At 55.4% G+C, this 25,167-nt stretch overlaps 1 protein-coding gene across 3 annotated transcripts in view; it reads right to left on the bottom strand.

Annotated features, from left to right (window-relative positions):
• Nfic (nuclear factor I C) overlaps positions 1 to 25,167 on the bottom strand; it is a 59,533-nt gene that overhangs the window by 34,127 nt on the left and 239 nt on the right. For 2 of the 3 annotated variants that reach the window (XM_004654943.2, XM_045134856.1), the window contains exons 1-2: positions 20,083 to 20,118; positions 12,310 to 12,841 (exon numbers count right to left, since the gene is read on the bottom strand). In XM_004654943.2, coding sequence (XP_004655000.1) covers positions 12,310 to 12,841; positions 20,083 to 20,112 — 562 coding nt within the window. In that variant the 5' untranslated portion in view covers positions 20,113 to 20,118. Of the gene's footprint in view, positions 1 to 12,309; positions 12,842 to 20,082; positions 20,119 to 25,167 lie in introns of those variants that run through there. The other variant, XM_045134857.1, reaches the window with a different exon arrangement.

Below are 25,167 nucleotides of genomic sequence, written 5' to 3' on the forward strand. Positions count from 1 at the left end.
CCAGCCAACCCTTGTCTGGAGAGAGTGACTCTAATCCAGGACCATGCATGGTTCTCTGGCCATGTGGCTCCATCTAAGCCCACGGGCTCATGTTCCCCAGCTGTGTGAGCAGCTGGAGCAACAGTGCCACCTCAGCTCAGGGTCTTCTGCAGGAACTGCCTGAGGGTTACAGGTGCCTGTGACCCCTGCTCTGCTTGGACAAGAACTGGGTCTCAGCTCAGACACTGGTGGTGGCTCTGATCCAGCTTGGTGTCATGTGTTCAGGTCCATGTCCTCCCTTCCTGCTTAACCTTCTGCCATGGTACTGCTAAGTTCCAACTCAGCACCAGCTGCATGCTGGGTGCCTCCCAGATTATCCGAACAGCAATGGATCACTGTCTCATTCTACAGAGGGGAAACTGAGGCATGGGATGCGGCAAAGTTGGCTTGAGCTGACCCAACAGGTGGGGAAAAGGCAGGCATGATGAGTCACACCTCTAATCCCAGCACTTGGGAGGCTGAGTCAGAAGCACTGGCATGAGTTCCAGGTCAGCCTTTGCTAGAATGAGACCCTACCTCCAATGCCCCCAGAACGGCCCCCCAAACAAAAACACAACAACAACAACAAAATAAAATAAAAGGAAAGAAAAGAAATAGAGGGGAAAGGCTGTTCCTCCACATAGCTGGAGGATCCTGTTTGGGGGCGGGGCCCCCAAGGTCTCTTGGGTACTTCAGCCAGCCAAGTCTTCACCACAGAGGTATTCTGGGTAAAGCCTGAGGCGCTGTGTCCTGCCTGTACCCGAATAAGGGCAGAGGGCAGAGGAGCAAGCGCCAGCCCCAGGTAGAACCCTTGGGACCCAGGAACAACAGGCACCTCCGCCTCAGACCACAAAAGCCTCCCAGCTCCAGAACTCACCTAGATGGTCCCCTTTCCTGCCTCCAGCTGACTTTACCCACATAGTCCTGGCCCTGGGCTCCAGACCCTGTCCTCACTTATGGCAGTCTACCCCGCCTCAGCAACCAGAGGGTGCTCTCCCTCCAATGCCCACAGCCCCCCATGGCTTCCCACTCTCTGGAGTCAGAGCCCTTCCTTAGAAGCCACCAGGTCCTACCCCATTCTCTCTCCTCCCTCTGTTGCTGACATACTGTGGACCTGCTCCTCCATTCCCCAGGTGCGTCCTGCCCCAGGGCCTTTGCATGGGCTGGGCACTCAGCCTCATTCATAGCTGTGCCCTCAGGACTTAGAACAGTACCCAGCATACAGTAAGCACTTACTAAATGTTGACTCACTGTACACCGCCTTGGACGCCAGGGGAGTGCTGACGTGTCTTACCCAGGTTTTGCCTCACACCCTATAAGCATCTCAGTTCTGCCTCCATCTGCACCCATGAGGCAGATGTCACTTTACAGATGGGGAAACTGAGGCTCAGAGAATGGATGCTCACTGCCTGACGTCACATGGGAGCAGGCAGCAGAGGCCAGACCCCTCTGGGAGGTACTACTGTCACCTTCCCTGACACCCTTGGTGCCTAGGAGGGAAAGTGAGGCTGGAGAGGGAACGCTAGGACAATGCTGCCCTGGTGCGTGACTAGGACAAACAGGGACAGTGATAATCACGGTGACAAGGTTGTGAAGAAGATGCCAACAGTGGGCTCCGTGGCTTTGAGCCATGGGACAAAGGGGCATTTTGGGGACCCGGCCCCTTTAAGAACCTCCCCTGCCCAGCCTGCCGGCCCGGCCCGTCTCCCTTACGTAATTGGGCCCGCTGTCCTTACATAAGTGCTTACATAAGGAGGGGGAGCCGCTACCTGGACTGAGCAGTCTGCAAAGCCGCCCGGGGCTCCCCAGACTTCTACTATCACCGCAAGGTGCATCTGGGGTCAAGACCCTCTGCATTGGCTCCTTGGGAACACCCCAAGTTCCCAGCAACGTCACCAGGGAGGTCCTGTCACCCAGACAGGGTGGCTGTAAGCTGCACAGCACTGTGCAGAGGGGAGGGGCAGCAGAGCCCCAATCTGACCTCTCAATGCCACCTGTGTCACAGCAGGCGACCTTTCTCAGCAGGGTCTGGTATGCCGTGGGTGCTCAGCTCAGTGACTGTGACCACGGAGGTGACATCGTGACATTTAAGGCTCTGCTCTAAATTCTACTGAGTAGCTTGGTCTTTGCAAATGCCTATTAAGTAGGGATGGCCACTGCCTTCCACATGGGGAAACTGAGGCACAGAGGAAGTAAAGTGACAAGCACCGTGGGGTACACATGCCAATAAATGTGACAGAGAAGTATCAGTGCCCTGCCTGGCACAGTCAGCACAAAAAGAGTGCCCACTAGGTACAAATCCTCACCCAAGCAGCGTTCCATGGTGAGGGCACTTCTGGTCCACATGGGAAACTGAGGCCTGGGAAGAAGAGGGGATGGAGACCATGCCTTCTCCTGTCTTTTATGGCAACAGCACCCCTTCTGCCCATGTGGGGTTGAGGTTCTTGTCTCAAACTGGCTCCCAGGGCACCCCAGGCAAGTGTCCGGCCAGCTAATGGCCACCCTGACCTTCTTTTTGGGTGCTGGCTCTTTAAGACAGTTTTCTGGCTTGAATTTGTCCCAGCATGACCCCAAGGGGAGGGTGTGGCCTGGAACAAGGGGCCTATTCAGCCTTGGGGCAGCCCAGGGGCTGGGCTGGAAACAGCCTAGTCCCTGAGATGGGGTGGGGTGAGAATGAAGACCGAGACCAGGGGACCTCCACTTCCCACTGTCCCCAGCTAGGCTGCAGACCCCAAGCCCAAAGATGACCCTTGATCCCACTGAGCCTGCTGCCACACCCAAGTCCTTCGTGCCTAACGAGGGGATCTTAGGATATTCTAAGGGACATTTCTGAGATACTCCAAGCTTCATGTTCCTCCACAGACCGCAGTGGTTCCAGGTTCCTGAGCCTGGACCTCAATCCAGATTCTTCCCACTCTTGGACCACTGACTGTCTCTCAGGGCCAGTGTACACCTGTTCCTTCCAGCCTCCATGGTCTGGTCTAAGACATAGCCTCTAATGCTCAGTAAGCTCTCAACACACTCACAGCTCCCCCTAGGCGCGCCCCAGGGCCCCAAAATACACATGCACCTGACCCTTGCCTCCTTCCTGCTGGCTGTCCCTATAGTCGGTGGCAGCCACCACTTTTATGAGAAGCTCTAGGGACTGAGGGTGGTGGGAAGTCCTGCCACACATCTGCCCACTGGGAGGAAGATCAAGACAGGGAGAAGGAGTGGCAATAAGGAGCCCCAGGAGGTCTTCTAAAGCATAGCTAGAACAATCAATAAATCAGGGCAAGTGAAACCCCATGGTCAGTTCTGGAACAGTCCTACCTGACTTGGCACATAGTGCAGGGTTTCTCAGATATTGACAAGACCAAGAATCCATGGGGGGTGGAGGGCTAGAGAGATGACTCAGCAGTTAAGGTACTTCCCTCCAGAGCCTAACAACCAGGGTTCAATTCCCCAGTTCCTATATAAAGACAGATGCACAGGGTGGCACATGTATTTGGGGTTTGTTTGCAGTGGTTTAGAGGCCCTGGCATGCCCATTCTCATTTTTTTTCTCTCTCCTTAAAAATAAATAAATAAATAAATAAATAAAATATATATTTTGTTTTGTTTTGTTTTTTGAGGTAGGGTCTCACTCTAGTTCAGGCTGACCTGGAATTCACTATGGGGTCTCGGGATGGCCTTGAACTCACTGCAATCCTCCTACCTCTGCCTCCCGAGTGCTGGGATTAAAGGCATGTGCCACCATGCCCGGCTAATAAATAAAAATATTTTTAAAAATAAAGAATTAGGGGCTGGAGAGATGGCTTAGTGGTTAAGGCACTTGCCTGCAAAGCCAAAGGACACAGGTTCAACTCCCCAGGACCCATGTAAGCCAGATTCACAAGGGACGCACACAACTGGAGTTCCTTTGCAGTGGCTGGAGGCTCTGGTGTGCCCATTCTCTCTCTTTACTTGCCTATTTCTGTATCTCTTTCTCTCTTTCTCTCTCAAATAAATAAATAAAAATAAAAATATTTAAAATAAAGAAATAGAGCTGGGCATGGTGGTACATGCCTTTAATCTAAGCACTCGGGAGGCAGAGGTAGGAGGATTGCTGTGAGTTCAAGGCCAGCCTGAGACTATATAGTGAATTCCAGGTCAGCCCTGAAGAGTGAGACCCTACTTTAAAACAAAATTAAAATTTAAAAAAATAGAGAATTAATTGGATAATTGCTCCTTGGCCTGGGACTTCTAGAATCAAAACCCTCAACTTCCAGGTCACAGCAGAAATTCACTTTGGGGAATGTTAGAACCTGCATTGGGCTGGAGAGATGGTTTAGTGGTTAAGGCACTTGCCTGCAAAGCCTAAGGACACAGGTTCAATTCTTAAGTACCCACATAAGCTAGATGCATAAGGCATTTGCAGTGGCTAGAGGCCCTGGTGTGTGTGTACACTCTCTTAAATAAATAAATAAATAAATAAAATATTTTTTTAAAAAAGAACTTATCCTGGAAAACCCTAGAACCATGCTCAGGAAACTTCCCAGCCCTACCTTGCAGTAGGACCTGGTGCACAGCAGTGCAGAACCAGCTGACCTGCTTCAGAATTCTCTAGAAGGAGGTGTGTTGGTGGTACCAGAGCCAGCTTCACAGTCCAAGGCTCCCCTCTCCCACCCCACTGCTTTGGAGCCTACCTGGAAAAAGGCTAGAACCCATGTTGCTCAAGACCACAGCTGGGGCACTTAGAACTCTGGCCTTGGGGGTTCCAGGGTTCATCTCTCGGAATGTGGAATCCAACTTGACATTGGAGTTCTAGAACCTTCTCTTCATTGGAACCCAATGGGCACCATCTTCTCCTTCATGCAATCTTTTTTTTTTTTCCTTTTTCAAGGTAGGATCTCGCTCCAGCTCAGGATGACCTGGAATTCACTATGTAGTCTCAGGGTGGCCTTGAATTCAAGGTGATCCTCCTACCTCTGCCTCCCGAGTGCTGGGATTAAAGGTATGCGCCACCATACCTGACATCCTTCATGCACTCTTTCAGCCAACTGAAGTGGGGGTGCATGCCTGTTGTCCTAGCACCCAGGAGGACTGCTGTGAGTTTCAGGTCAGCCTGGGCTATAGAGTGAGATCCTGCTTCTAAGCAAAACCCAACTTAGCCTAAAACCAAACCAAGACCAGACCAGAGGTAGGTCCTTCCTGGGCCTCCTCCAGGCCTCAGTTTCCACTGTGGCAAAAACTTCCTGTGTCCCCAAGTGTCCGTAGTCACCCCTCAGCAATTATGCCCCACCTGTCACTTACTGAGATGTGACTGGGCAGCTGACTGGCTGGGGGGCCTAGATGTCCCCAGCTGGTCCCAGCCTCCTACTTCAGGCACAGGGCCAGACCAGCTGTGGACCAGCCATGGCTGGGTGCAGAGGACGCTGGGCACACAGAGCTCCTTGGGCACCCAAGGGGCCTTGCACATGGAAACAAGGATGGGGTGTCTTGGGGGCGTGCGTGCCACAGACCCTGTCACAGCTAAGCTGCATTGCATGTCACAAGCCAGCCATGTTGTATCTGACTCAACTCCCCTCTGCAGAATGTCCAGAGACACTGATGATTTCCCCAAGATTGCACCGCATGCCAGAGGCAGACAGAGCCACACAGAGCAGATAAAAAGGACAACTGCTGTGTTGTCACCATGGAGAGCGCTTTTACTGTGATCTCACCATCTAGAACCCATTGCTAATTACTCTGGAGTGTGCACTATTACATTGTGATTGCTGCAGCAGCAAAGTAAAACTTGTGGCCAAATACATGTATACAATGAAAACTTTCCCTCTCTCCCTCTTTTCCTTCCTCCCCCTTCTCTCTTCCTCCTTCCTTTCCTCCCTGCCTCGCTTCCTTCTTCTCTCCCATTTCTTTCTTTCTTTCTCAGTTTTTCGAGGTTAGGTCTCACTCTGGCTCAGGCTGACCTGGAATTAACTATGTAGTCTCAGGGTAGCCTTGAACTCACAACAACCCTCTTACCTCTGCCTCCCGAGTGCTGGGATTAAAGGCGTGCGCCACCACGCCCGGCTCTTTTTTCCTTTTCACTAGGCCCTGTTCCAGCCCTTTACAGGCCCTGACTTACCCCTCCACAGCCCATTTCACAGGGACAGAAGCCCAGGCCTAGAGCAGTGGAGTTGTTGGCCCTAGGTCACACAGCTCGGAAGGGCTGTACCCTTCACCCTTCACAGCTCCATATGGGGGGGTACTTGTCACCCAAGTTCGACCCCACCTGTTTGTTCCTGTCCTCCTGCAGCAGCTATAAATATCCTGCCAGCTGGCGTCTGGACCTCAAATCCCACAATCACCATCCCTTCTCAGACCTGGCCAGCCCACCAGACACCTGGAGAGGGGATGGGGCCTCAGCTGTCCCCATCTGCTCACTGGGGCTTTCAGAGCAGAACCTCGGCCTTCCATGACTTTCAGGATGGGAAGGAGAGCGCAGGGACAACTGGTCACTCATCCTGTGCCGTCTCTGTCCATGCTTTTCTCTAGGCCCAGTCCTCACACACTCTTTCTAGACTCCCAATTCTCTAGACAGGAAAATGAATGCTCCGAGACACCAGAGAGGACAGGCTTCCCCTAAAGTCACACAGCACACAGGGGCAGAGCTGTGGCTGCCTAAGCCAGCTGCTGTCCATCTGAGACCCTCTTGTGTCACTAGCTGAACTCATATTACACTTTGTAGAAGACTGTCCCCAAGCTGGCTCACAGAAGATCCTTGGTATGATCTACTCATCTTTTCATGGGTTCACTGTGGATTCAGGACTCAGTCTTTTTTTTTTTTTGTTTTTCGAGGTAGGGTCTCACTCTGGCCCAGGCTAACCTGGAATTCACTATGTAGTCTCAGGGTGGCCTTGAACTTATGGCACTTCTCCTACCTCTGCCTCCGGAGTGCTGGGAAAAGGTGTGCGCCACCACAGCAGGCTTTTTTTTTTTTTTTTTTTTGGAGGAGGGGCAGGGTCTCACAATGTAGCCTAGGCTGCCCTTGAACTCACAATCCTCCTGCCTCAGACTCCAAAGTGCTAGGATGACCGACATGTGTCAGCATGCTCAGCTTATAGTTGTCTCTTTTTTTTTTAATTTTTTTTTTATTTATTTGAGAGCGACAGACACAGAGAGAAAGACAGATAGAGAGAGAGAGAGAGAATGGGCGCGCCAGGGCTTCCAGCCTCTGCAAACGAACTCCAGACGTGTGCGCCCCCTTGTGCATCTGGCTAACATAGGACCTGGGAAACCGAGCCTCGAACCGGGGTCCTTAGGCTTCACAGGCAAGCGCTTAACCACTAAGCCATCTCTCCAGCCCTATAGTTGTCTCTTTTAAAGGGGAGGTTTCCCTTCCTGTCTTCAAAGACCACTGGGTTCTCATTCCCACTCTGCCTCTGGAAGCTCTGTTACTTCAGGCTTGAGGCAGATCCTCTCTGGGACTCTGAAACATGGGAGAAGGCAGGAGTCCTTCCCTCCTGAGATGGGGAAGACTGCATCCAGTTCCTAGGCTGGGGCGGGGGCTCGGCAGCAGAGCACTTGCCTGGTATACGCAAGGCGCTGGGTTCCATCCCAGCACTAAGAAAAGAAAACGGGCTCTGGGCAGCAAGGCCTGGGGTCTGGCATGAGGTGGGCACCTGTGTATCTTGCTATGGTCGCATTCTTGCTCCCCAATTCCATCCAGGAAGCCCATCCTTACCCCCTCCAGCAGCTGGGAGCCGCCCTGGTCGGCCCTGGCTGCGGGAGGCTGGCAGGGGGTGAGGCGGGAAGCAAGGCCGACCATGGCGGGCACGCATGGGCACCATCTGGGCTGGCAGCTGCCGGCATAGGCAGGCCTGGCACCCCTCCCCCACTGCCTGGCACAGCGCCCGCCCGCGCTTCAGTTTCACAGGCTGCCAGGGGGGGTGGGGAGGCCCGACTGGGCTGTGGGCCCTGGGCAGACAGGCTGCCTCTCTCTCTGGGCCCTGTTTTCCCAGGCTTCTTCCAGAAAGCCAGGAGGCTTGGGGGAGGGCTGGACTGTTTCTCCTTCCTCCTCACTGGGATCCTGCACAGGCAGGGCCCTTGTCACCCAATATCCCCTCAGTACTCCTGGCAGGCTGGCTCTAGGCCTCATATTCTGTTCTTTGTGCTCCAGGCTACTGCAACCCCAGGACCTTTGCACTGGCTGTGCCCCTGCCTGGTTACTTCCCTACTTCCCTCAGTCACTGAGGCTGCTTGGGGTTGCAGCTGCCCCCTACACACCCTTGGTTGTGAGACTTCCAGTAGGCTAGATCACACACACATGCACACGCACAAGTGCATATGTGCCAGGATCTCCCACTCCTGCGAACAAACATACTTCTGGTTTATGTTGGTGCTGGGGAATAGAACCCTGGGCCAGCCAGCTTTGCAAGCAAGTGACCAGCTCCCCAGCCCCTAGATCCCTTTTTTTTTTATTGTTGTTTTTTCAAGGTAGGGTCTCACTCTACACAGGCTGATGGAGCTCACAGAAATCCTCCTTCCTCAGTGTCCAGAATGCTCGCTTCTTCCTTCATAAAATGGGCCCAGCAAGGGTTTCTGCCTCACTGGGTGTTTGGCAGGATATAAATGATGTGCTGAGGTCCTGTGGTGGGGCAGGCCTGAGATTCCTGAGCCACCTTAGGCTACATAAGAAAACAAGAGGGCTGGAGAGATGGCTTAGCAGTTAAAGCGCTCCTGCAAAGCCAAAGGACCCAGGTTCAATTTTCCAGGACTCACAAGTGTTTATAGCAGATAAAGGCCCTGGCACACCCATTCTCTCTCTTTCTCTTTCTCAAATAAATAACTTTCTTTTTTTAAAAGAAAATAACAGAATTGCTAAGTCTGTAGACAGGACCTGGGGTGTTGAGGCTTCCTCACTTTTCCACATGGGAAAGGTGCTCCAGGTGGTAGGAACAGTGTGAGCAAAGCCCTGGAGGTGGGAAATTGAGGCCCCCTGAAGATGGTGGTGTTGACCATAACAGTGACGGAGGCCCTAGCCTTGTGCCACTGTTTCTCAGTCCCATGGTAGTAGGGCACTTCACACAGGCACTTGATGCTTGAGTAGTGGCTGTTTATGAGTTTCCCATTTCACAGACAAGAAGATGGGGTACAGACAGGCAAACACTCTGGCCCAGCTCACAGCCAACAGGCAGCTGAGCCTTTGGTGAGAGGTAAGAGAGGCCTGGTCTTGGCTCTTCCCAGCCTCCTGGGAGGCAGGTGGTTGATCAGACTGCCTGGAAGGTGTCAGGGTGGCCTGGAGGCCTGGCCCAGGGCAGGCTGAGCAGGAAGGAATGGGGGAGGGGCAGCGGCCACAGATTGTGCTGACCCTGCAGAAACCAGGCTTGAAAATTTTATCAGCTCAGCTCTGTGAAGGACGTGGGGGCGGGGAGGCACTAGTGGATGCAATGAGAGAGGCCAGTACCAGTGTGGCAATGAACCCACGTCCCCAAGGCTACCCACCCCTGTCAGCTACTGCAGACCTCCTTGTCCACCTGTCAGCTGCACACACACACATATCCCAGGTAGCTCCATTTCCCAATCCTGGGCTAACTGATGGTAGGGGCAGGATGGGGAGGAGGTGAAGGTCACAGTTAAGGTCATGGCTGGGTAAAGGTGGGGACACACTGGCTGTGAGGCCCAAAGCTAAGCAAAATCCAGAGGGAAATGGGCACAGCAAAAGACAGGTTGACTCATTCAGGGAAGGCCAGCCTGCTCCCAGGGACCCCTTTCCTGTCATCTGCCACCCCCAGACTTGCTTCCCAGAGGCACGACAGATGTGTTCACATGATTTGGCAGTGTGGGTGCCATTTCTATGTCCCCTGTCTGCAAGCTCAGGCGACACCTGGCCCACAAGGGCATGAGAGCCAGCCTGGGTAGCCACAGTGGGAGGGTGGCAGCTGCCCTAGATTCTGCCCATACGGAGACCAGTCCCAGGAGACATCTCTCAAATGGCCAATTACAGTAAAATCTGATAGAAAGTCTCTCTCTCACTCTCCAGCAGCCCATTTCAGCTATTGACCCTGATGACCTCGATGGGACAGGTGGGGAAACCAAGGCAAAAGGGGAAGCATAGGGAAGACCTAATCATTCTCCCTGTTCTTGGTCACCAGGATTAACCTTCAGACAAAAAAAAAAAAAAAAAAGGGCACACACCCACCTCCAATTACCACCCTGGAACCTTTCTTTAGCACAACCTGGCCAGGTGGGTCACCACCCTGAAGAGATGTTCCCTGAATCCTTGTCACACTGCCTATCAATAATTTATCGATTCTTTTCTAGTATCAGGGACTGGGGGTGGAAGCCAGGGCTCCCTGCTTGCTAGGCTTGTGGTATAGGTGCTATACCATTGACCACGTCCCCAGCCCTCACTGTGGGTTCTAGGCTGTCACTCTACCACTGACTACGCCCCCAGCCCTCACTGTGGGTTCTAGGCTGTCACTCTACCTCTGACTACGCCCCCAGCCCTCACTGTGGGTTCTAGGCTGTCACTCTACCTCTGACTACGCCCCCAGCCCTCACTGTGGGTTCTAGGCTGTCACTCTACCTCTGACTACGCCCCCAGCCCTCACTGTGGGTTCTAGGCTGTCACTCTACCGCTGACCACGCCCCCAGCCCTCACTGTGGGTTCTAGGCTGTCACTCTACCTCTGACTACGCCCCCAGCCCTCACTGTGGGTTCTAGGCTGTCACTCTACCTCTGACTACGCCCCCAGCCCTCACTGTGGGTTCTAGGCTGTCACTCTACCACTGACCACGCCCTCAGCCCTCACTGTGGGTTCTAGGCAGGAGCTCTACTGCTGACCATGCTGAGGGTCTTAATAAGTTGCCCAGGCTGGCTTTAAACTCAGCATCCTCCTGCCTCTGCCTCTGGATTGCTGGGGTAACAGGTCTGCACCACCCTGCCCAGGAATAGTGGGGCACTGGCCACAGAACCAGCAGATCAGGGTTGAGTGGGGAAAGCAGAGGCCACAGAGGTCTAAGCAGCAGCCTTTCTTGCTCTATCCTCGTGGTGTGGCCAGCCCCACGCCCCACACACATAGATTGATCTGGGAGCCAGTCAATGGTGGGCTCTTGCACCTCATCTGTAGGGACTGGGTTTGTTTGTTTTTGTCCTCTCCTCATGCTGCTGCCGGCCACATCTTTTCCCTCTGAACCTCTGGGATGGCATCTCCTCCCCTGAGAGTGCAAGGATTCGCCAGCATCCATTCATCCCATGATAGCCTCTATCTCCAGACTCCCACAATGCACCTGTCTCCCTGGTGGGACTCCACTTCAGACTCCCACAATGCACCTGTCTCCCTCCAGGGACTCCACTTATATGCCTCTTCTCAGACTGCCCCTGGCTTGGGTTTGTCCCTTGCACTCAGCCTGGGGCTGTCTCTCCCCCTTCGACTCTCCTTGTACTATGAACTTCTCTGGCAGGCCTTCCTCCTTCAGACATCCACTTTGCCTCTACCTTCCCTGGAACCTACACGGGCCACCTCCACCTTCAGAGTCGCTGTGACCCTCGGGTGCTCTGGCTCACAGCCTCCACCTTGCACATGCTCCTTGCACTGTGAACCCCTAGAGTCTCTCCACTTGTCTCCTTCCTCAGAAGCGCACGTTGCCTCAGCCTCCCTGGTGGGACCCGGGGGGCCTCGTTCTCCACCTCCCAGCTCACACTCTGATCCTCGGGCTTTTCACGGCAGCTGTCCCCCCTCAGATCACCCCACGGTATCCCTTCCTCCCTAGTCTCTCCTGGTACCTACCACATCTTGTCCTTGAAACCCTCAAGCAGGTAGGCCTCTTCTAACGCTTGTCCCTGAGACGCCAGGGCAAACCTGCCTCCTTTGCACATCACAGCGCCTTACCTCTGAGAGTCTCCTCACCACCCTGTGACCCCTGACCCTCGCGCAGGCCTGCTTCCTTTCAGCCTCGCTTCCCTAGGTCTCCTGGGCCCTTATACCCACACATCGCACCGCAGCCTATCTGATCAGATTCCACGCGCCAGGTAAGGTCCAGCTCCTGGACAGACCTGCCCCCTGTCCTGACCACCTGACCTTGACCCCCTCACTCCAACTCAAATGCCGCAGAGTCAAGGTCAATTTCCTTGATAGCCACGCCCCTTGACACTAGCTCTTCCAGGGATGGCCCTGCTCATTCACCACAGGCCGTGCACACAAAACCAGCCAGGTAGAGGTCCAGCTCATTGGCCACGCCCATATCCTGGCCCCACCCCTGGCAGTAGCCTGGCCTCGGGCCTTGGCCCCTCCTCCGGCACGCCTCCCCCTGCCCCCGCGCTGGCCCGCGCTGGCCTGTCCACTCACCGCGCTCACGCACGAAGTAGGCCAGGTAGAGGTCCAGCTCCTTGACGGCCACTCCGATGTGGTGCGGCTGCACGCAGAGCACCGGGTGCGCGCACTGCGCCGCCTTCACCAGCCGCTCGCCGTCCGTGCTCTCCAGAGGGATGCCCTTGAACAGGATGACCATGACCAGGTCCAGCCGCCACACCTTGTCGGCCTGGCGCAGGCAGTCGATGCGCCGCATCTTGCCCTTCTGGTCGGGGTTGGACAGCACGCAGCCCGGCGCCTTCTTGCCCGTGATGGCCAGCACGAAGTCCTCGCGGCACTCGGGCCGGATGTCCTTGCGCAGCTTCGCCAGCAGCCGGGACGCCCACTTCTGCTTCACCTCGGCCTTCTCGCCCAGCAGCTCGTCCTTGACTGCGCGCTCCTCGTCCTTGGACATGCGCTTCTCGTGCTTCTTGAAGTACTTGCGCTTGCGCGCCTGCAGGTTGAACCACGTGTAGGCGAAGGCGCGCACGTGCGGCAGCAGCGCCTCGATGAACGGGTGGAACTCATCCTGCGGGGGACAGGGAAACTGAGGCTGGGACCAGCTGCCCAGAGGGGGAAACTGAGGCTCCGGCGAGGGGAAGCGCTGTACACAAACAGAGCCAGCCGAGGACTCTGGGGATGCACTGTTCAGACTGGGAAACTGAGGCTCCAAGAGTGGACGCCACTTCGTCTGTTCTTGGCCTCCCAGAACCCGGGATTGGCAGACTGCCCAGAACCAGAGATCCCTCAGCACTAAGGATAAAACTTTATTTACAAAATAAGGCATGGGCTGTGGCGACAGAATGCTAACCCCTGCCCTGCAGACTGAGCTACTACTGACAGCTAGAGCCAGGCAGACAGTGGGGCTAGTTGCATGCGGGAGAAAGCACAGCGGAGGTCTTGCCTCTCAGATCCTCCACAAGAGACGGTGGGAGACCCCATTTTTAGCAAGGGGCAGTGGGAGACCCAGTTGCTTAGCAAGAGAAACCCAGTCAGTGGAGCATTCGACTGGACTCCTCGGCTCCAAGTAGGAGCTGGAGGAGGAAACAGACACAGGAGAAACACTCCCCTTTGCTCTCGCTTGCGGTGTGCTGGGCTCTTTGGGGACAATGATCTGTTGGGAATGAGAGTCCCTTTGTCCTCTCAGCTCTCAGAGTGCCAGTATTATCATTCCTGAGATCATAGCTAGCATTATTTTCATTATTTTACCTGTTACAATCTTTCAGGAGGGAGGAAAAAGTTATTAGCACTCTGCTACCCATACATGATAGGGAAACTGAGGTCTAGAGAGTGGTCAAAACCTGGCCAAAGTCCTGCAAGGACTTCAGGGTGAGGTGAACCAGGCTCCTGACCTTCTTTAAGGCCAGTGACCAGTTTCTCAGAACAGGTTGCCTTCACAAGGCTGGGGCTCCTCTGGACCTCCAACCCATCTTCTAGCATGGTGTGGTGGGCTGTGTCCCCATTCAGGCTCCAACACACAGTCCTCAGATAGCACCTGACCTGCAACTTCCCCCACCCCAGAGCATCTCTGGCCATGGGATGCCAGGCGCTAGGAAGGACATCAGATGTCACCTATTACTGAAAGCTCTGAAAATAGCCTTGAGCATGGTGATCCCAGGGTGGGGCACACTGGGCCACCAGGGTGTGCCAGCTCAGCTCCCCCACTCCAATGTCCCCCCCAACTGTGAGTCACCAGACAGCTGTTGGCCAAGGAGTAGACCTAAGAGACCTTTCCCACTGCCTGTCCCACTACGCTGACTTGCTTATTCCTAGGCCTAGAAAGGATTGGGGGGGGGGGGGATCCAGCCTCAGGAAGCTCTTCCTGGAGCTTGTGGACTCAGTGGAGAGTGACATGTCTTGGGTCACAGAGCAGAGTGGAGAGCAAGAGAGAAGCAGGGTTGGGTTAGTCGGGGAGTAGTGGTATACCCATGTAGGCACAGGTCTCTAGGTGGAGGGCCTAAGCCTGTCTAGAAACACAGTAGGAAGTGGCCCCCCCCCCCCGCCCAGTCTCTACCTCTCTCTGATCTCCTTTCTCTGATGCCCACATTTAAGCCTCTCTCCCAAGGATTCCTGTTGTGGTGCACACCTTTAATCCCAGCACTTGGGAGGCAGAGGTAGGAGGATCACCATGAGTTTGAGGCCACCCTGAGACTACACAGTGAATTCCAGGTCAGCCTGGGCTAGAGTGAGAATCTACTTCGAAAACTAAAAAAAAAGAATTCCTGTTGTGGGTCTGGTCCTAGAGTTCCCCTTTTCCACTCTAAAGCCCTCCTCCCTTCTCTAAGTCCCTCCTACTCCTGAGTCACTCCTGAGTCTTGGGCTCTCTGGTCTCAACCCACCCCTGTCCATCTCAGCCCTTCCCACCAAGGCTCAGCTCTCTCACTCACCCAGGCCCACCTTACTCTCCCTTCTGTAAGCTCCACCCTTCCCTTGAGGAAGGTGCTATGGGGGGAGGATACAAGAGTGGGAGCCCACGTCACCAGAGACCCAAACGCAGGATAAACAGTCTGGAGCTGGGTCACGGACCTGACCCCATCCTAGATGTCAGACAAGGCCAGTCACTTTTTCTCCCACAAGACTGGCCACAGCCAAGGCCTATTCCCCAGGCACCACCAAGTGTCCTCCTCACACGTGGATGCAGCAAACAAGACCACCAAGAGAGCAAGAGGCTGACTGAAAGCCTTCCTATCTCCAAAGTCCCCTCCTCCAGGCAGACTTCTCTGCTCTCCTCCAAGCCTGGACCACATGGAGTCCAGCCCTGTCGTGGTCCTCTCCATCCCTGGGACACTCATTGCTGAGGAGAGACATTGGCCTGTTTCCATTGTGATCCAGGACACTCACTGCTCCTCTTGGGGCCTCATGGAGATGAGGGGCTATTAGCCAGGGAAACAAGCGAGAGGAGGGCACAGGGTGAGCCTCTCCCTAGGCTCCCGCCAGGCCCCTGGGATTTCCAGACCCTGTACAGATAGCAGGTGTGGCCCATCCTGGGTCTCTGTTTCTCTCTACACCCCCCTTTCAAAACCCTGGTGGATCAGGGCAGTCAACTGGTTAGGACATGCACTCCAAACCCAAAGTTCTCCCCATAGAGAGAACTGACTCAGCAGTTCTAAAACTACCTTCTTACCCCCATCTCCTTCCAAGCCCTGGTTCCAGTGCCCGCCTCTGCACATTAGGGGAGTGACCCATGTGAGAGGCAGAGTTCCTACTAGAACCCCTGTCCCTGTAGCAGCAGAGTCAGAGTGCTCAATCCTACTCTGTGAAGCGAAGGAGGGGTCATTTAGTTCAACAAGCATTTACTGAGCACCTACTGTATGCCAGCCTGAGGAATAGCTCTGGAGACTTGACCATAACTTAGGCTTCCTCCTCCCCTAGGCCCTGATGTGAGGCTGGGGGGGGGGGGGCAAAGCAACCAAAGAACTGCAGCCAGGAGTGGTGGCACACGCCTTTAGTCCTGCACACTAAAGGGAGGAGGAGGAGGTAGACAGATCATCAGGAGTTCAAGACCTCAGCCTGGGCTAGAATGAGACCCTGCCTTGAAAAAGACAAAAAAGAAAGAAAGAAGGAAGGGAGGCAAGAAAAAGAAAGAAAGGCTGGGCAGAGTGCTGAAGACATTTAAAAGAGTTTGAGGGGCCAGGAAATCCATGGGGGAGGGGAGGAGGGTCCTTTGGCTGGAGGAAGGACCTGAAAGGAGACAGTCCAGGGTAGGAGCACAACTGTGCAAAGGCCCCAGGCAGAATGGAGCCTGGAGTGCTGGGGAGCAGCAAGGAGGCCTGTGAGGATGGACGGAACCGAGGGAGATAGGCCTGTGCACAGGGGACCCTTTCATTGAGAAGCCCGGTGACACACTCCTGAACCTGTAAGCTGTCTCTGAACAATGCGTGGATCCTTCCCTTGCTCAGCCCAGGACACACTGTCACCTGGCCTGAACTTGAAATGATCCTCCTGCTTCAACCTCCTGAGTGCTCAGTGCCGTGTACCATGTCCAGTGGATTTTATATTTTATTTCCTGTCTGCCATCAGCCCATTTGTCACCCCGATTTATAATAGGCCCTGCACAAACCAGGGCTGGGTAAAGTCAGGACGGTCAGGGTGTGGCTGGTCGAGGAGGAGGGGCCAGAACCCAGATCTTTTGGGGTCATTAATCCCCAGCCAATGACAGAGTGCAGGAAGGCGGGAAAATGCCTAGGGAGTGTTTAACAAACTGTTAGTCTAGAAACGAGCCACAATGGTGGCAGCACTTATTTGGTGCCTATTGGATATTCAGTTCCTCACGAAAGGTGTGGGCTCTGAGAAATGAATAAACCCCAACCCCATTCTATGTGGGACCCAGAGACACTGAGGAAGACCTAACCGTCTCAACCAACAGAACCATTTAGGAAGCAGCAAACCTTTATTGAACTCCTACTGTGGGCTGCACCTTGCATACAGCAACTCAGAAATGTCCCATCTTGGGCAGGGTTATGGCTCAGTGATTGAGGGCACTTGTTTGCAAGGCCTGCGCCCTGGGTTCAAGTCCTCAATATCCACTTAAAGCCAGACCAAAAAAGTAGTGCAAGCATATGGTATTGGTTTTCCATGAGCAGTAAGAGACCCTTACACACACTCTCTCAATAAATAAGTTTTTTTTTATTGTTGCTTTCTTTTTTCGAGGTAGGGTCTTTCTCTAGCCCAGGGTGACCCAGAATTCACTATGTAATCTCAGGCTGGCCTTGACCTCACATGCTGGGATTAAAGGTGTGCACCACTATGCCTGGCTTAAATATATATATATTTTTTAGCCTGAAGCAAAGACCCTACCTTGAAAAAAAAAAAAAACAAAAATAACAAAAAAGCTGAAGTGCACCAGATCCCAGACTTGGAGGGAGAACAGGTGGGCTCTGAGGGCTTGGGCAGGTTTTCAGCAGATCTACAGGGGCGCTGAGCCTGGCTCTGAGGGGCTCCCCATCCCAGTAGTGGGGGCGTGTGTGCTTGTATGGCTGTGGTCTGGGGTCCATGAGCACTTGTGGGAGGAGGGGAGACTGGGGAGACACGTGGAGGGAGGGAGCGAGAGAAGGAGGCTGAGAGCAGAGCGGGAGCAGGCAGAATGCTGACTAGCAGGAATCCCTCCCGCTTGGTGATTTACAGGGCGCCGGGCCCAGGCAGGGAGGCACCTTTGCTGCAGCAGAGAGAAGAGAGGGGAGAGGAGGGGAGGGGAGGCAAGCAGCAGGAGGGGCACAGGGCCTTGGACAGGTGGTCAGGTGGGCGAGTGCAAGGACACCAGACTTCCACTGGCGAGGGCCGACCAACAGCCATAGAGCCTGTGGCCCTGTGCGGTGCTGTGCTGTGCTGGGCGAGCCCTCGCCCTCTCTGATTCTTACCCCAGGCTCATTACCTAGCTGCCACCTGCAGCGAGGGCAAATGCATATCAAACCCTAGCTCTGCCTCAGTTTCCCGGTGCAAAACTGGCAAGGAAAAGAATAAGGGGAAGCAAGGAAAGGAAGAATGAATGAGGGAGGTGGCCTCCAGCCTGCCCAGGGAATCCTCAGTGCTGGCCAGCAGTGATTTGGCCCCAAACCCGGAATAAGGAACGTGGCCATGGCGGGAGGTGCTTTCCGAAGGACTGATGGAAGCAACAGGCCCAGCGAGCGCCCCTTTGAGAGTAAAAGCGTAACTGTTCATGAGTCACCATGGAGAGGGCCAGATAGGTTCCCAGGAACCTCCAGGCTGCCTGGTGCTCAGGCACAGGAATTGGCACCCTGGCCATCCCTGGTGGGTCGGATCCTTGCTGGATGGGGCAAACAGCCTCAAAGGAGCTACTTTAGGTTGAATTCCGCTATAAAATTAGATGGGGATAGAGAGGGACAGACACCCCAGACAAGAGGGGAGATGAGACAGAGAGCAGAAACCAAGAGGGGGAGAGAGATAAGGCAGCCAGAGATCAAGACTGAGAGGCTGAGGTAGGAGTGTGGACCCCAGTCATGGTCCTTCTGAGCCCCCCCAGCTGAGGCCCCAGACCAGACTGGGCTTGTGCTAAGCTGGAGGGATGACACTTAGGGATGTAGGGGATGCAGGGGGCTGTCCCAGGCTCCTTTCCAGCAGGAGTGATGGGAAACCAAAGGGGAGAGGAGACCCTCTTCCCTACCCCAGCAGGGATGCCTGTATCTCTGTCCCCAAATCTCCTACACAGAGTACCAATCTAGATGTGATTGTCACAACTCCTCCCACAGACCCTCCAGCTGACCCATGTTCTCCTCCAGCGAAGCAGAGGCCAAGGCCACAAAGCAAGTTATTTGGGGTGAAGCCAGCTCTGGGGTTCTTCCCCTCCAGCCCCCAGCAGCAACATGGACAGCTGGAGGCCAGCTTCTGCACAGACTGGATGGGGGAATTCCACATGCCCAGGCTGCCTTCCAGCCATGTCCCTGGGGACAGCCTCTATCTCTCGGAGCACAGGAAGGGGGGCTTCGTCTGTCCACCACTCAGGCCACCAGCGAGCACAGAGACTTCAAATCCTGCCCAAGGTCACACAGGAAATCCAGCCCAACCATGTTTGGGATTGGTAGCAAGGAGACCCTGGTTCAGAGGACCCGTCCCCCAAAGTGGCTCACAAAGAGAAACTGAGGCCTGGAGAGGAGTAAGGACTTCTCCAAGGTCATAAGAGACCATGGGTAGGATAGGCCTGAGATTCTCAGGAGACGAAGGAACTCCTCTCTTCTGGGAAGCTGGAGGGAGGGAGGGAGAAAGATCCTAGCACGACTGCCCGCCCCCCCTCCCCGCCCCAACGGGCCCATGCAGGGGGACCTTTGGGCCTTCCCTGAGGACTGCACAGAGCATTTCGCAAAGGGTTCCTTAAGACACCTGGCTCTTGCAACGCCCTGGCCCTTCAACAGTTTGGAGGCCGCACCGTTCCGCGCTCGGGAAACTGAGGCCAGACGCAAACAGCAAAATCGGAAGGGGACTGTTGAGCGGGAAAAGCAGAACCTGCAGTCGGGAGAGGGGGTGCGGCGTGGAGCTCCCTGGGTCAGGCCACCAGGTCCAGTTGGGGCAGTGCGGGAGCTGCGCGGGGTGGGGAGTCTGCAGCGGCAGACCCCGGCCTCCGCCTCCCGCCAGCCGCTCACACTCGTGCGGCTCAATAATTCCGAATCGATGCGGTGAACACCACCCCCGGGGGACGGCGCCCGCCAAGGAGCTGGAGAAGGGGGGACCCCGACAACCCCCACTCCCGGCGAGACGAGCGCCCCTCCCCCGCCGGCTAACCTCGCGCCCCTCCCCCTCTGCGCACACGTGGGCGCCCGGACTGACGGACGGACGGGGACGGGCGGCACCTGGGGAAGGGCAGGGGGACCAGGGGACACAAACACGCGCGCCCTGAGTCCCGTTCCCCCCACCACCATGGCGCCCCGACATCTAGCGGGCACCCCTGAAGTTGGCGCTGGGGCCTGGCGGAGGATTCCTGGGGGACTCCAACTTTGGTTCTCTGTGTGGGGTGCCCCGTCCTCTCGGACAAGGAGGACAGCAGACCGCAGAGGCCCCCACGTCAACCGCAGGAGGGAATCCCGGCAACTGTGAGGTGGTCCAGGTCAAAGTGGGGGATTCAAGGTGATGGACTTGAGGGGGCGTCCCCCACCCCAGTCCGTGGAGGGGGTCATCCTGGCCTGGAAGGGGTGGGTGGAAGGGACGCGCGCCTCCACCCCCCCCATCTCCAGAAGGAAGGTAGGCGGGCGCTGTCCAGTTCGCCGGGCCGCTGGGTGGGCGCCGGGGTAAGGTGGGGCCGGGGCCGGGCCGGGGCTGTACCTGGGTGAGGCAGAGCGGGGACGAATACATCCCGGGCGGGCGGGCGGGCGGGCGGGCGGCGGGAGGCGCAGGCCGGCGGCGGGCGGGCTCGGAACTTACTGAGTCATTTGCGGCCGCGCTCCTCCTCCCCCTCCTCCCCCTCCTCCTCCTCCTCCTCCTGCGCCGCCTCCCGCGCCCCACTCCGGCCGTGGCTGCTCCCGCCCCGACGCCCGCCCGCCCCGCCATCCAACTTGCAAAAAAAAAAAAAAAAAGCCCCGTTCCCTCTGGGACCCCCAACTTGACCAAAAGGGCACCTCAACTTCAATGCAATGGTTTCCCCCACTGGGTTGCACCCTAGGAAGTTGAAAAGTGGGGACGCCGCATCGTGTCTGTCCCCTGCAGGGGACAGAGGTGGATGTGGAGCCCCCACCCCCCCCTCCCCACACACACACCCCAAGTTGGCCGGGAACTCGAAGGACCGAGCCAGGAGGGGAGAGCAGGAAAGAATGAAGGAGTGACGCGCGCTGGGCGGGCGGCAGCGGGCCTTCCCCTTAAAGATGTAGCAGTGACTACCGCTGGGCCGGGCGGGCGCCCGCGATCTTGGCGCGTGGGGGCTGGAAAGGATGAGGATGGCCTATACTCAGCATCCCAGGCCTGGGCTCCCTCCTCATTGTCCAGTTTCCGTCCTGTCCCTATTGTATGCCCATTTCACAGAACTGGGAACCTGAGGCACAAGCATCTGGCCTCCGAACCCACAATTTTTCTTCATGTTATTATGTTTATTTTATTTTGAAAGAGAGAGAAAAGGGCGCACCAGGAGGGCAGGTAGCCGCTGCAAACGAACTCCAGACACATGAGGGCCACTTTATGCATCTGGCTTAGGTGAGGACTAGGGAATCAAACCTGGGTCCCTAGGCTTAACAGGTAAGTGCCTTAACCACTAAGCCACCTCTCCACCCCCACAATTTTTTTTTTTTTGAGATAGGGTCTCATTAGCCTAGGCTGGCCTCGAACTTGCTATATAGGATGACCTTGAAGTCCTCATTCTCCAACCTCAGACTTCCAAGTGCTGGGGTGACAGACCTGTGCCACCATGCCCAGTTTGAGGCCAGGTACACAAAATGTTCCCATATTCCTCTAACAAAGTACAGACCAGCCGCCTGTCATCGTCCCCTCCAGTCCCCTCCCCCCCTGGATGCTCCTAGCCACTTGTGGGTCTCCAGTGACTCCGGGGCTCACTCCCCACCCCTACACCCCCCGCCCCACCCCAGGGAACCCCTCAATGTTCACTGCATTCTCAGAAAGTTCTGTGCTCTCTAAGCTGTGTCTGTCTCTGTCCCCCAACAGCAAATGATATGCTTAGCAGCACTGGTCCCCAGGCCTCAGGTCCTGGAAGATGCTGCAACCATGTTAGTCGGTCACAGCAGAGAAACTGAGGCTCTGAGAAGGAAGGAATTGGCTTCTGGCTGACAGTCTCATTAGAGGTGTCTGGGGAACTCCTGTAGTGGGTGTCCCCTGGATCTGCATGGGCTATCAGTTATTCAAACAGCATTTATTCAACTCTAAGCATCCCAGACATATTTTTTGTTTGTTTAGTTGGTTGGTTTGATGTTTTTGGAGGTAGAGTCTCACTCTAACCCAGGCTGACCTGGAACTCACTCTGTAGTCCCAGACTAGCCTCAAATCGAGATGACCTTCCTACCTCACCCTCCTGAGTGATTAAAGGCATGCTCCACCACACCTGGCCCAGACATGTTTTAAATTCACTGTGAGTGTCACACACAGTAGGTCCAATAAACATGCTGCTTCTGTTCCTGGGACTATCTCTGCTCCAGTCGACAGCTTAGCTGCTCTGTCCCTCAGTTTCCCCTGTATGAAGCAGGGAGATGGCCATCTCTACCTGTTTGGGTTGTGGGCACACCAGCAAATACCCAGACTGTGGGGGACAAGTACTGGAGCATAGTGGACTTAGTCCTGGGGTGGTGGGCGCATTGTCATAGAAAAAATATGTCCCCTATCATTTACTCTGAGATACCTCAGGAATTGTCTCAGACCCAGGTGAACAAGGGGTGGGAGCGTCTGTCACTTTTAATGCTCATGCCAAAAACTACAGGGCTCTTATACAGAGCCTAGCATGGGGTAGGCTGGAATACTATACAGCTAGAAAATGAGCAAGAGCTGTGTCCAAGGACCACCAGGAAGGAACATCAGCCAGAGATCACTGTCACTCAGCACTGTGGCCACTTGAGGTTGGCGGGGTGTTCTGAGCACTGCAGGGTGCCAAGTAGCATCCCTGACTTCTACCCACTCTATGCCAGCTGTGACAATTAAAATTTATCCGGACTAAAACAAACTGTTTTTGAAAATGCCAGAATGAGGTCGCGTGTGGTGGCGTCCGCCTTTAATCCCAGCACTTGGGAGGCAAAGGTAGGAGGATCGCAGTGATTTCGAGGCCACCCTGAGACTACCTAGTGAATTTCAGGTCAGCCTGGGCCAGAGTGAGACTCTACCTCGAAAAGAAAAGAAAATGCCAGAATGAATAATATCCAAATCTCCCTCTCTCTCTCTCTGTTTTGTTTTTTTGAGGTAAGGTTTCACACTAGCTCAGGCTGACTTGGAATTCACTATATAGTCTCAGGGTGACATTGAACTCACGATGATCCTCCTAACTCTGTCTCCCAAATGCTGGGATTAAAGGTGTGTGCCACCACATTGGCAATACCTAAATCTCTATGTAACAACAAATAAAATAAAATGAAAGAAAAAATGTACTCAGATGTGGCCAGGTGCCCACTAGGGCACAGTTGCTCCTGGTTGAGACCCACCGCTACAGATTCTATAAGAAAATGCAGATCTAATCTAGAAGTTTTTCCTTTTCTGTTTTTGTTGCTGAGATAGTGTGTTTTCCAAGTTCCTCAAACACCCCAAGGTTCCTAACTCTCTTACCTCCATCTCCAGAGGGCTTGAATAACAGGAAGGATTTTTTAAAAAGAATATACATGTATGCTTGTAATATACATGTATACATGTAAATGTCTGTCCTTTACAAGTAAGTCTGAAACTGTGCAAGACCAGACCCAGCTCTGGAGCGAATCCGGCAAGGGGACAAACCTGCAGCTTTCACTTGGGATGTTTCTGTGTCATGTTTACAGGGTCCTTCAACAAACTTGTAAAACATTCATGTGGTACTGAATATGCCCAAGGCTTCCTAAATGCCAAGCCAGACTCTACCATTGACCACGCCCCCAACCTTCACAGTGGGTTCTAGGCTGTCACTCTATCGCTGACCATGTTTCCAGCCCTCACTAGGGGTTCTAGGCTGTCACTCTACCTCTGACCACACCCCCAGCCTTCACTGGGGGTTCTAGGCTGTCACTCTACCACTGACACGCCCCCAGGCCTCACTGTGGGTTCTAAGCTGTCACTCTACCTCTGACCATGTCCCCAGCTCTTATTGTGGGTTCTAGGCTGTCACTCAACTGCTGACCACACCCCCAGCCACTTGAAACATTTAGGCACGAAATAGGATTTCCAGAGGAGCTATCAGGAGATTCCCCTGGACTGTAACACTACCAGAGTAAGGGACACAATCTCCCACACAACACAGGGACATACCAGTTCCAGGCCCCTATGGAATGCAAGGTGGTCACATACCACCTTGGGGTCCTGTGTGGTTCCATTTTAGAGTAGAAACCGAGGGGACACTGAGGTGCTTGGTTCAGAGGTAAAGGTGGAATGTCATATGGAAGGTGTAGTGACACATATATGCAGCTTGAAGAAATATCCAAACTGCACAACGCAGACTTTCGTCCTAACCCTTGCTCAGCAGCACAGGCCTCTGTCACTGGGGCAGCATCCCAATGCGCCTGCGTGGATGTACACTTGTGTCTGTCCGCTGCGCGGTTAGTGCACCTGTGCCAGAGTGGGGGAGTCTGTGTGTTATTGCGGGAGCAGTGCGTTCTCCTTTCCAAATACTCCCCCAAATAGGATGGGGAGGGATTAAGAGGGGAAGCCAACTCTGGCCTGGCCTTGGGGTTTTATATTTAGAAAATTACATAAAAGTGTATGGGGCGGGGGCAGGGCGGCCGGGGATCCCCTCTAGGCCAGAAAATCCCAACAGCCAGCCTGTTTGCACTGACCAGACCCAGGCTGGAGCAGGGGCAAGGGCCATCCGGAGAGCTTGCGGGGGGAATAGAGGTCCCCGGGCACCGTGGCCTCCCTGCCCCCTCCTGCGCACGCGCAGCCCTCCTTCCCCTTCCCCCCCCCTCGCGACCGTGTGGATGTGGGGCCAGGCCCTGGATGAAGGAGTGAAGGAGGGACGTGGGGAGAACGGAAATAGAGGTGCACCGGAAGAGGAGTGCTGGCCCATCTCCAGGGACACTCAGCCCCGGGTGACGCCCGTGTCCCTCGGGACGCAACCACATTCACGCGGGGACACCCTCCCGTCACCTAGCGACACAACAGTTTCCCAACAGCCGCCAGGGATGCACAGGGCACTGTCAGTCAGTCTATCTCGGGCCACACGGAGCAGTGACAGCGACACCCACACACGTGGGCAGTCCAACCATCCACGAACCCCTAAAGGAGAGGCTCCAGCCGCGCTGGGCCCCGAGGACCCCGGGGACAGGCTTGGGTGGGGGGATCGAGCTCGAGCTCCGCGTCCTTTCAGGTGCCAAGGTCCTGGGGCCGTACCAGGGCGCTCGGATGAGAGACGAGACACGGGGTCCCCTGGGGCGCCGGGGGGTCACCAGGTGAGCAGGGCGCTGGGATCCCGCGCGCGGCCGACGCCGCGAGCCCGGGTGGGCGGGCCGAGCCGTGCGCGCGGCCGACGCGGCTCCAAGTTCAAGGCGCCGGGCTCTCCGCCCTCTGCAGCGGCCATTTTCCGCTATGCCGCGCCGCGCTCCTCCAGCGGGCCCCGGGCACCGCGTCCTCCTCCCCGGCCGGCCGACGGGGGCCGCGTGGGGAAAGCGGCGTGCCCTCTCTCCTGGGCACCGGAGCTGCCAGGCCCGGCCGCGGGGAGAGGAGACCCGGGTGCCGCGGGAGGACGCCGCGGAGGGGAGCCGTCTGGGAGCCCCGCCCTCCCGCCTCAGACCGAGACCCCCACTT

The sequence above is a fragment of the Jaculus jaculus genome, chromosome 15, assembly GCF_020740685.1.
Source record: "Jaculus jaculus isolate mJacJac1 chromosome 15, mJacJac1.mat.Y.cur, whole genome shotgun sequence".
Classification (NCBI taxonomy): domain Eukaryota; kingdom Metazoa; phylum Chordata; class Mammalia; order Rodentia; family Dipodidae; genus Jaculus; species Jaculus jaculus.